This window comes from Myotis myotis, unplaced genomic scaffold (genome assembly GCF_014108235.1).
Source record: "Myotis myotis isolate mMyoMyo1 unplaced genomic scaffold, mMyoMyo1.p scaffold_m19_p_2, whole genome shotgun sequence".
NCBI classification, from domain to species: domain Eukaryota; kingdom Metazoa; phylum Chordata; class Mammalia; order Chiroptera; family Vespertilionidae; genus Myotis; species Myotis myotis.
In genome coordinates this window covers 165281016-165293351 of record NW_023416324.1, presented here as the reverse complement: position 1 = coordinate 165293351, position 12336 = coordinate 165281016, and the positions used below count along the sequence as shown (strand labels likewise).

At 41.8% G+C, this 12336-nt stretch overlaps 1 protein-coding gene across 5 annotated transcripts in view; it reads right to left on the bottom strand.

Annotated features, from left to right (window-relative positions):
* Positions 1-9967, bottom strand: part of LSG1 (large 60S subunit nuclear export GTPase 1) — a 28639-nt gene extending 18672 nt beyond the window's left edge. The window contains exons 1-7 of one of the 5 annotated variants that reach the window (XM_036349598.1): positions 9799-9940; positions 8232-8299; positions 7939-8065; positions 5651-5771; positions 5387-5473; positions 4673-4759; positions 374-434 (exon numbers count right to left, since the gene is read on the bottom strand). In XM_036349598.1, the coding sequence (XP_036205491.1) occupies positions 374-434; positions 4673-4759; positions 5387-5473; positions 5651-5771; positions 7939-8065; positions 8232-8252 (504 nt within the window). In that variant the 5' untranslated portion in view covers positions 8253-8299; positions 9799-9940. Of the gene's footprint in view, positions 1-373; positions 435-4672; positions 4760-5386; positions 5474-5650; positions 5772-7938; positions 8066-8231; positions 8300-9798 lie in introns of all 5 variants that reach the window. The other 4 variants (XM_036349600.1, XM_036349597.1, XM_036349601.1 and 1 more) reach the window with 4 other exon arrangements.
* Between the last annotated feature and the right edge of the window lie 2369 nt (positions 9968-12336).

Genomic DNA, 12336 nt, shown 5'->3' with positions numbered 1-12336 from the left:
AATGGAATGGATAAGAAGTAAAATAACCAGGAATATATCAAAGTAAGTAAAATGCTATTTTGACTGGTGTCTCAAAAAAATGAGAAACACTGGCAAATGTCTATTAACAAAGTGGCTTCTAAACGAAAAGCTGGAAAGTTCACATCAGTGTTTGTGTCTTCCTGCAGACAGAAACAACTGATTGAGAAGAGAAAACGTCTGTCACAACCAGTCGCGTTACGAAAGCTTTTAACCCTCGGAGGAAAGGCCTACCTAACTAAACAAAGCTGGAGGAGAGTACAGAACGCTTGTCTAGAGTATTTCTATCAGTGATGCTGTCCTCCCACTGCTCCTCCAAGGTTGTTAGATTTGAATCTTAGGACACTTTACTTACCAAATCCTCACATCTAAACAGGAGTGGGTTTCGAGCATCTACTATCTGGACCACGATATCGCTGCAAAACAAATGTGAGATATTCCAATCATTGTGAAGTGAAAGGAAATGCTGACCATACAGTAAGAGAAGCTAACATTTTCCATATAGTAAGCATTTGACATGTTTAACTTTTTAAGGTACAATTATTCCCCGCTTATATATGAGGAAACTAAAGCTTAGAACAATTAAGTAACTTGTCCAAGGTTGCCAGCTACCAACTGATGGAACCAGAATGGGAACTAAGGTAGTATGGACCAGGGGCCATGCTCATAATCATAATATTGTCCTGCTCTTATACTAACAGCTCTGATGATATTTCATTGCTAAAATTTTAACTGGATCTTCTAGTAACTTCTTCTGGAGAGATAAAGCGAGGTCCACCACATATTCAGTACTTAATCTAAACCGTGTTAAGGCCTCAAAAAAACCCTAATATATTTATCACCTGCTGACAGCTGCTCTATCAAAGCCTACATCTAGCACTTAATCATCCACCCACTCCAAGAATGGGTTTAGATGGCAAGAATCCAAAACAGCAAAATATCAACTTAAGTTGCCATCCTGAAGCAGGAATGATGAGTCCAATTTCTTCAACCACGTAGATGATGTATAAAAAATTTTCTGCCCTGGCCCGTTGGCTCAGTTGGTTGAAGCATCATCCAGTGCACTGGAAGGTTGGGGTTCGATTCCTGGTCAGGGAATATACCTAGGTTGCGAGTTTGATCGCACTGGAAGGTTGGGGTTCGATTCCTGGTCAGGGAATATATCTAGGTTGCGAGTTTGATCCCTAGTCGGAGTGAATATGGGAGGCAACTGATCAAGTCTCTCCACCTCCTTCCTCTTCTTCTCTCTCCAAAATCAATAATAATAATAATAATAATAATAATAATAATAAAAAAATCTTCAGGTGAGGATTAAGAAAAGAAAACTGCAGTTGATAGCAAGCGCCTCAAAATGTGGTAGGGACTATAGCAGCCCAGCATTGCAAGCAGCACAAGTATTTCACTTTACTGGGAGTATCCTCCCTTCCTTCAGCTTCTGTGTTTAGAAAAGATTTTCTTTTTAAATATATATTTTAGGCGAACCGGTTTGGCTCAGTGGATAGAGCGTCGGCCTGCGGACTGAGGGGTCCCGGGTTCGATTCCGGCAAGGGCATGTACCTTGGTTGCGGGCACATCCCCAGTAGGGGGCGTGCAGGAGGCAGCTGATCGATCTCTCTCATCGATGTTTCTAACTCTCTATCCCTCTCCCTTCTTCTCTGTAAAAAATCAATAAAATATATTTTAAAAATATATATATATTTTATTGATTTTTTACAGAAAGGAGGGTGAAGGATAGGGAGCTAGAAACATCAATGAGAGAGAAACATCGATCAGCTGCCTCCTGCACGCCCCCTACTGGGGATGTGCCCGCAACCAAGGTACATGCCCTTGACCGGAATCGAACCTGGGACCCTTCAGTCCATAGGCCGACGCTCTATCCACTGAGGCCAACCGGTTAGGACTAGAAAAGATGTTTTTTAAGGGCCAGTTGTGACTGCCACTGGAAAGGAGTAAGTTGCAGATGTACCACCTACCCCCTTACAGCAGTCTCCAAATCCGTATCTGGTTAGCCTTTTCTGAGGTAACTCTTACGCAACTACGCCGAACACCAAGGAAATGCATGGAACCCAGTTACCATTGAGGGCAGGGTTTTTGACAATCAATGTACAATTCCTTCAGAACAGTTAAATTTCCAGCATAATTGTGATTCAAAGGAACTCACAGACTTGCTAATTTATGATAGATTGTTTATAAATTCTCAAATTAAGCAGGCCCTAATATTTTCTTCTTTAAGGTAGTATCTACCACTTTAAAAACTGGGAGTATTTAAGAGTAAATGCAAGAATGACTGCAAAAAAGCCTAATGAACTAAAATTACAAAGTCCACAAACTTTATGTCTATCTACCAAACATGTAGAAAGAATAAGAACAAGTCATCTGCTTAGAAACACCAGTAAGAGAACACATTTAAGACAGCTTGCTTCGTGTGCTGAATGAGGATGCAGAGAAAAGTGCCAACTATGTACCAGGAAGGGTCTGCGCAATACAACGAAGGTGCCTATGTTACGGGAATGCAGTGTTCTGCCCTCGCAGTTTCCTGCATTTCAATGACATGTCATACATCAAATCTTTTCTGATAACTACTTTTGAAATTAAAGGCAGACGGCTTACCTGCCTGTTACCTAATGGAAGGAGACACTGGTTGTACAGAACACGCTAGCAAATATTTCCTGTTAAAAGATGTGGCGGTAGTCACTTTATTGGTAATATTTCTATGTAACTCAGATCCACACCTCCATGTAAAACACATTATATTCATGGAGGTAGAAATATGTTCTTATAAAGAGAGAAATATCACATAATAAAAACAATAACACAAGTAACACTGTAATCCAACTGAAGCTAACTAAGAGTTTCAACAAGCACAGACTCATGCTAGGGAAACCAACTGCTTATTTAGGGCATATAAAGCGAGTAAAGGGCCATCCTGTTAAACATGGGAGAACACGTATGGTTACTTTTGTTCCCTGTCAAAACCTACAAAAAGGAAAGGCCGGAACTCATTAGGACGAAGAGATAGAAAGAACAGCAACTAAGACATGTCAAACCTATAAGAGGCAAGCCTGTGCCTGCCCCCGAGCCCCGAGCGAGCTGGGGATAGAAGCATTGGATCTGGCTCTCAAGGCCAGGGAGAGGCGAGGCACCGAAGCCAATCTGAACAGGGAGCTCTTAGGTTATTCCCTGTTCCCTTCAACCAGGCAATTACGCCCCACCTGGCTTACAAGTTTAATCCAATTCCTGTTGTGTGTTTTTTTTAACATAACAATGCAAATGCACTAATATTCTTTTCCGAGAACCAGGCATCCTGTTTCCTAATGTTCTTACTGGGTACATTTTATGTGTTTAAAAAAAAAAATACAACCTGAAAGTTCCTTTTGTTAAAGAACATCATTTCAAATATAAATTTCATTTATGGAGTCCTTTTAAGTAATTCAGACACCTTGAGGAAAACAAAAACCTTTTAACTATACCAACAATCTTTTTCATCTTATGGCACATATAAACTAATCACTAAAATTCCGCGGCACACCAAAAATAATTTTTTTTGACAATCTAACAAAAAAAAGGGTATAATTTTGATTCATTCACACAGGACAGCTATTGTGTTGGATGCTGTCATTTTTTTATTTGACTATCTAAGCAAAAAGAGGTCAGTATCCCTGACCAAAGAGTCAGGTACTGCGTGTTTTAAAATTCTTGCAGCTCACTGGTTGAAAAAGCTGCACTATATCAAAGAGGTGAGAATGGAGAAAGTTGATTCATTCATTTCTAACAATCAAGACATGAAAAAGACTGAAAATATCCCATTCTTAATTTATTAAAATTTTTCTTTTTTCAAATTCCAATTAAAACAATCATTCCCCCCACCCAATCCTTCCTTATCAACTGCTCCTTCCTGGCCTATGACTTGGCCCACTACCTTTCTATCTGCAACATAGTAGGAATCACACTGCTTTGTAGTTTACCAGAACTGCATCGTCCTAGACCTAGTGCTGTGATGGCGAACATTTTGAGCTCAGCATGTCAGCATTTTGAAAAACCCTAACTTAACTCTGGTGCCGTGTCACATATAGAAATTTTTTGATATTTGCAACCATAGTAAAATGAAGATTTACATTTTTGATATTTATTTTATATATTTAAATGCCATTTAACAAAGAAAAATCAACCAAAAAAATGAGTTTGCGTGTCACCTCTGACACGCGTGTCATAGGTTCGCCATCACTGACTAGTGCATTTCATTCATCTGTTGTGTGCTCTGTTGCCTGGTGCTTTGCTTGGCCTCCCCCCATAATATACCGGCTCTTTCAGGCAGATACCTATTCCTTTTCACACCCATATTTTCCGTATTACCAGTAGAAATTCAATATACAGTGGCTGAAATAACTACAGATGCTTCAGAACTCATCTTACAGAAAATGCTCACCATTCTCACAAGCTTATTGTGTTCATCTAATAACAAAAAACATTATATATTTTAAAAAACAGTATCATACTTTCAGTTTTTATAATAATTCTCAACAACAGCCCTTTGTATAGCTTAATCCTGCCCCCCTCCCACATCCCTGGGCCTATAAACATGTATTAACACCTAAATCTAATATAACACCACAAAAACAACGCCAATACCCCTCTCCCCAAAATGCTCATTTACCTTCGCTCAATCACCCTCCAGAGTTGGCGCCAAAAGTCCAAATTTCTTTCAAATGGAGTCAATATCAGCTTTTGTTCCTCTTCTAGCCTGGCTTTAAAATGATAAGTTTATACCTTTGCCAGATTATATAGAAAGTTTTGAGTAACATAAACACTGAAATTCATTGCATTAAAAAATAAGTACGCAAATATAAATTGTTTTTATACTAGAGACCTGATGCACGAAATTCGTGCAAGGGGCTTGGCCCTCGCAGCCCCGACTTCATCCAGGGGGTCGTTGGGCTGTTCAGTCTAGTTAGCATATTATGCTTTTATTATTATAGATACTTTCTGCTGAACCAATAAGAAAATCAAATTCAAGTTTTATGTTTAATCTATTTAAACCCTGGAAGTTTATCTATTACACAAAGTGACAGTTCTCCACGGCATTTCTTCCTGGAGGAATGCCCGAGAGCAGTGACCAACTCCAGGGTGACTACTGGTGGAGAAGGGTATAAACGAGAGAAACAGCCAGGAATGGAGCAGAGTAAGCAACTCACCATTAACCAACTTGCCATCTTTGTGCAAGGATTCATGTGTGGCCAGCGATTTGCACTTAAAAGAAATCTACCAGTTTTCTTTTTAAAAAAGTTTTTAAATGCAAACAGCAATGCTAGCACATCAAAATGCCTGACGTGGAATCCATGGCAAATCTTCAGATAACCTTAACACTCACCGGACAAGCTGACGTCTCCATTCTAGGAAGTTATCTTTCTCTGCCTGTTTGAGTTCTTCGGAGCTAGTTTTCTTGTTCCACTTTGGTCTGAAACAATCACAGAGGGGAAAACTCCATATGAGTTACCAAAATAAAATAGGGGATTTGGATTTAATAATGGCAACTGACTGAGAATAGAGAGCAGAAAAAGAGTGAACATATAAAAATTTTATACTCAGTGGCCATGCTGTGCCTCATAATGTCCTACATTCTTGTTCAACTCACCTCCTTGGTATACACAAGAACTGTTTGTTTTCTTCATGGAGCTTTTTAATTCTCTGGCTCTCCTCAAAAGACAGCAGTCCAGTTTTAGCCTCAGGAAGCACAAACTTAATATTAAGCTTCTCTGTTTATAGAACAGAAAAGGACTGTTACTCAAGAGGCAATACGAATAGTGAATATTGGTCATTACTTCAAAACTAAAAATATGAGCATCTGAAACAGAATTTAAGCTTTTAAAATTGAGATTCCTCTAGCCTTGGATAAATCATAATTTCCAAATGAAGTTTTCTACAAAAAAGGAAAATGTGTTTATTATTTATAAAACTCCATATTATAAATGCATTAAGAGTGGGAAGAAACTGTGAAGATTTACTACAACCAATCCCTTCATTTTATATAGGCAGTGGTCGCCAACCTTTCGGACCTCACGGACCACCAGTGGTCCGCCGACCACCAGTTGCTGACCACTGATACAGGGAGAATAATTGTAAGCCAATGGGAATGGATGGGGAAGCAAAGATTCAGCAGTCTCACTCCAGTTGAAAGGGTGAACTATTACACTATGATGTACATAAGGTATGTATGATGAACACCCAGGATTAGTGCCACATATAAATTCAAATAAATATCATGTCCATGTGTGAATTAGAGAGACCTCTGTTCTAGGGCTCTATTTCCCTCCAGCCACCCCAGAGTTGCTCCAGGCCTCTCGAATTCACCACACACAGCCACCTAGTCTCCTCAGAAGTCAGCTAAGCTTCTTACCAAAATGTCAAGGGAAGATCCTATTCAAAGATAACGAGACATCTTCAGCAACATTCCTATTGACCTCTAAGCAAAGGCTGCAGTCTGCTACCCTCCTCAGACCACCAATACCTTGGGCTGCACAGTCTAGTAACCAAGTACAGTCAAATCCAAGCACCATTCGCAAGCAGTCGAAACACACACCCCTCGAGCTACATATTTAATAATTCTTTTAATTTCTCCTTCCAATGGTGATCTCCCACCCAATATCCAACCACTGTAAATACCTCTAGCCCCCCGAGGCTTTCCTCTTTCTCCAGTCCATCATCCAACTTCTTTCCCTAGTTGGCTAAAGCCACGTGGTACATACATTCGACCACTCTGACTGAACATCAAAATTCATTATTTCACTGCACCCACTCCCAAATCTCCACCCTTATGTAAAGCCAACTATTCTTTCTCCTTCTCATTTCAGCAGTGTTGCTATGAGTGCTGCTGCAAGTAATCACACAACAATGCAGCACCTGTCTCTGAACACTTTTGAATCCAAATATGTGGGTTTTTCGCACACCAACAACCAATTCTCCAAACACCAACTGGTTTCCTACAATTCCATTATATTCTGTCAGACTCCAGAGATAGGAGGGTTCTGTCCCACAACTTCACTTGAGGTGCCACATCTCTAAATGGTTTTAATGGAGGCTTCATCACATAGGCATGATTGATTATTGGCCACTGGTGATTAACTCAATTGTCAGCACCTCCATCTTTTATGACCCCACATATCTGCTACAGACTTCTTTCATAGCACCTAAAATAAAATATACAGAACCAAAACTTGCCTTATTCAACACTGTTGCCAGTACAATGCCTGAGAGAGGCTGAGACTAAACAAAGCATTCTGAACAAATGAATGAATTTGCTAAACAACTTAATAACATTTACAATAATAAAAGAGCAACAGGAATAGTAGTTTATAATTCTATCTCTGTGACATGTACTTTTCCAAGTGCTCAGAAACACATATTAGAAAACCAGGGAGAGAAATGACTAAAACAAATGATATGCACAGAAAAATTCACTATAATGTGTTGACAAGTACTTTCAAATACTATACAAGTTGCCTAAGTTAACAAGAGCAGGCCTAGAATTGTGCTTCTAACAATGATATCAGAAAACATTCTGGAAAACACTAGTACTGTCCACCATAATGTTGACTGGTTTTTTTTTCCCTAGGAAACATTGAGTTTCTTGAATTTAATATGATACTGTATAATTTGAAGTGTTTTTTCAGAGCTGAATTTTAAAACTGTGGTATAAAAAACCCCACAAAACAACAACAGCAAACTGTGGCACATTCTGTAGCTCACAACTTGAGTATAACTGGACCCCACAATGCTACTGGGACATCTGCCTTTGGATTAAAGACAGCTCATTTATGAATTTAGTAGGGTCTGAAAAAACGGTTGCACGTAGATTTGTTTGTATCTAGTCAGCAAGGCAGAAACGTGACCAGCGTCATATGCACTCAGCAATAAACAACTTACCAGCTACGAACTCTGTTCCTGCAAGTTCTGCAGTTGCAAGGAAGTCATCAAGGGAGCTCTGTTCAGTCACCGACTGAAGATTAAGACGACCCCAGTCATAGCCATCATTGAGTTCACTTGTGTGCAACTATGAATAAAACAGGGTAAAATGCAGTTACTCTCTTCTGCTCTTGACATCCAAACAAACTCTAACCCCCCCCAAGGAACTAATATTCTGTGGTCTTGAGCATAATATCAGCACCTTTAGCATCAACACTGATAACAGCTAAACATTCAAATAAGCATTTTCTTACCTCATGATAGGCACTTTCCATTCACAATTTCATTTCATTTTCAAAATCTTTTAACGTAGCTTTATTTTCTGTGATGAGGAAACAGGCTTCAATAGATAAAAATAAATTGCCTAGCCTGGCCAGTTTGGCTCAGTGGTTGAGTCAAACCTATGAACCCAGGAGGTCCTGGTTTGATTCCTGGTGGGGGCATATGCCTGGGTTGCATTGCAGCTCGATCCCCAGTCGGGGTGTGGAGGAGGCAGCAGATCAATGATTCTCTCTCATCACTGATGTTTCTCTCTTTCCCTCTCTGAAATCAATAATAATAATAAAAAAAAATCTCAAAAATAATCGCCTATAGTTGCAACTAATAAGTGATAAAGAATTTGAACACAGACTCTCTGGTCCTGGCAACCACAGTCAAAATTTTTTGATGGGAGACCTACAGTAAGTTTTACAGTGACCCAAATGCTGTGATACACACAGTGATACAATTATATGCCATTAGAGTAAAATGGAAACAAGAGAATCCTAAAACAAAGTTACCTTCCTACATGTAATACACTCTATATTTTGAATTCTTTTTTGTTGGTTTAAAACAAAAACAAAAACACCTCTGGTTGCCACCTACATAACTGATTTCCAGACACAACCCAGAGTTTCATATAAACACCATCCTAGCTACATGCTCAGTACAGGTACGAATAAATGAAAACACTGATGATTAAAAAGTCTGCCCACGGTCACAGAATCAGTAAAAATCAGAGTAAGGATTACTATCCAGTTCTTTAGAATTTATATTCAATCTTCCCATCAGCTGCTTCAAACCCAATGGAAATGATCAGTATCTAATGTCCAGAGTAACTCTGTCCTGATGAATACTAATGAGCCATAAAGCTGCTTACTCTGCAAACTATACAGACAGAAATCAGATGGTGTGAGAGCGGCACATGGACTACAGGGACATCTCTGACGTTAGCACAAATTCTTACTGTGAACTTGGTGAGTCTCAAATACCTGGGGTTATGAATAGTCAAAAGGACAAGCACAAGTCAAACTACTCCGTCCACTTTTCAAAGGTCCTAAAACTGTGATGGTTCCTAGGCCTAAGGAACTACGAGGCCGGCCACATTCTGGAGATGAACTGTTCATCTCTGAGCGACGTTACTCGGAAATGATGATAAAGCAGGAATGAGAGATATGCTGTATTTCTAGTAGCAACCAGCCACTTTTAGAGGGTCCATTCTTTGAACAAATTAATACTTAAAAGACGTAGTGCTTGTGTTTTTCCTGCTCATAACTTCCAAAGTTCCCATGGCTTATAAGGCAAAGACTATTATTCTGACATTAAGACCCTTCAAAAATCTTACTCCAGCCTCATTAGACTAGTCCTACTTTTTTGTGTGCTCTGTCCCTCCTAGGAGGAGGACCTGCGTATCAGCGTGGCAGAAATTCACACTCATCCTTGAAAACCCTACTTAGACGTCACTTCTAGGAAAGTTTCGTGATCTCTGGCCCAAGGACTCGCAGCGTTCACACTCGCGTAACCAGACACAGAGGCTGAGGAAGAGGACAAGCCCTGGCTTACCCAGGCGTCGGTGTGACGGTGCCCACGGCTCCGCTGGGTCTGCTGCCGGATAAGCGCCCGGCCGAGGGACCCAGAACCTGATGCCTTCCTCCGGCCCATGGCAACACAGCCGCCGAACGAGCTTCCTCCGCCCAGCGCGCACGTTTTCCGGTGTTCAAGCACTTGGTCCCCGGAAGTGACGTCGTGAGCCCAAGTAGTCAAGGTCCGCGTTGAACAAAGAAAAGAAAGAACTTGCTCAAAACTGCCATCTCCTTTCTCGAGTTGGTTGTTATTATAGAACAAAAATATGAAGCTTTTTTGATCACTTAATTTTCTATAGATACCTCTAATAATATCTCGAATTTTGATAGAGTGGTAGAATCAAAGAATGGTACCGTCCGGATTTGTGCGTCGCTCTTTAGCGTCCGCGAGGAACGAAGAGAGCTAGAAAACAGGGCCGCTTGTATTCGTGGTGCTAGCCCCGCCTCCGCTGTTCCGTCGGGAGAAGGCGGAGACGCGAGGGAAGGGTATTTCCGAGCCCCGCGCGCGGCGGCGTTGCCTCCTGGCTCTGGTTTCCAGCGGGAGCCCGAAGGTGTGTCCTCGCCGCTGTGAGGCCGAGCAATTAAAGCGCCTTTTCCCCTTAGTCTTCCCGAGCTGCGAATTGGGGAGGAGAACACCCTCCCTGGCTGGGAGTTGGGAACGGAACGATGCTTGCAGTCATGTTTCCAGAGCTTGGCCAAACTGCAGGGAAAGCCAACAGGCTCTGGCTTAACAGCTTCATTTGAAATGAAGTAGTTCTAGGAGAAGTTTCGACGCCGCGGGAGGTCGCCGGCCTTAACATCCCCTCTCCCCCGCCTTGCTCAAGGGTCAACTATCATTAAACAAACAACCTTAAACGTTCCACTTAGAATTGTATCAAAACCTCCCTATAATTAAAGTAAAAAAATGAGGCGGCTCTGCTCTGCGGCCTGGGCTTTTGTTCCTCACTTTACCGTTAATGGTCTGTATTCGGAATATAAAAAGTCGGGATAGAATCGCGTGGGCATTTTGCCTGCATTTCATTCACCGGGAGGATCATCTCCTGTGGCTGTGCTCAGGGAGGAGCCGCTTGCTCAGGTCCGGTGGGAGTCAAGCCCCAGTCCCATCAACTACCTTCCATGTCCCAGGGAAAGGGGCAGAGTGAGGGTTGTTAACGTGTTTTTCAGGACTTAGTGCTTTTCAAACTTTAATGTGCGTCTGAATTCTCCTGGAAATCTCGGTAAGGTGCAGCTTCTGATTAATAAGGTCTGGGATGGGGCCAGGGACTCCATACAGTGGGGCCTTGACTTACGAGTTTAATTCGTTCTGTGACGGAGCTCGTCACTCAAATTACTCGTATGTCAAATAAAAAAGTGAACGAGTGAGACACGTGATGCTGGGCTGATGTTGTGGTGTTCACTGTGACGTTCACTGGGCCAACTAGCGGTGGGGTATCTGAAGCTGGCTCGTAACCCGAATTTTAGCTCGCAACTCAAAGCAAAATATCGGCCCAGAGACGGCTCGTATCTCGAAAAACTCGTTAGTCGGGACGCTCGTAAGTCAAGGCCCCACTGCACTTCCAACCACCTCCCAGGTCGTGCTAATGCTGCTGGTCTGGTCCACGGGCCACAGCAAGGTAAGTCCACTCCCTTCTGCTGCAGATGAAGACGCTGACGTGGACTGGCGACAGGCCAGTCACAGAAAGTTAGGGGCCTGCAGGCCTGGGACCGTGTCATCCGCCCATCTCTGCATTTCCCGCCAAGGCCACTGTATAGTCCACAGGCTCTGGGAAGGCGGTGTTCAGACCCACGAAGGCATGCATCAGGACATGGTGTCTCCTATTTCTCAACTCAGAAACAGTGTCTCTTAAAAAACAAGCAAACGAACAAGAAGGTGAACTTAATCTCCAGAAGTAAAATATGGAAAAGATCCACAGAAGAGAATAAGCAGACAGTTATTGGCATTCTCTTGGAGCACAGCAGTTAAAGATAAAGCTAATTCATAAAGTAAGTTTCAATGAGTTTCACATTCTAATGGCAATACTAACAGTGAGATGATATAAAGCAACCTGCCATCTCATGCCTAGAACTCAGTCAGGAACTTGGGACTTCACCCTCTTCGTTTCCAGATTTTGTCACCTTGAGAGACTGAGAAAAAGCAAACATTTTGGGTTTCTATGCTCATTCTTCTCATGGGCTCCAAAAATTTTTGACCAAATACAGTGATAAGTTAATCAAGGCCAGTGGGGAGTCAAAAAGACACTGACATTGTTTTTTGTTTTTTTTTAAATTAAATCTTTATTGTTCAGATTATTACATTTGTTCCTCTTTTTTCCCCCCATAACTCCCCTCCTCCCAGTTCCCGCCCCACCCTCCGCCCTCACTCCCCACCCACTGTCCTCATCCATAGGTGCACGATTTTTGTCCAGTCTCTTCCCGCATCTCCCACACCCCTTCCCCCCCCCCCCCCACGAATAGTCAGTCCATTCCCTTTCTATGTCCCTGATTCTATTATGATCACCAGATTATTTATTCACTTGAT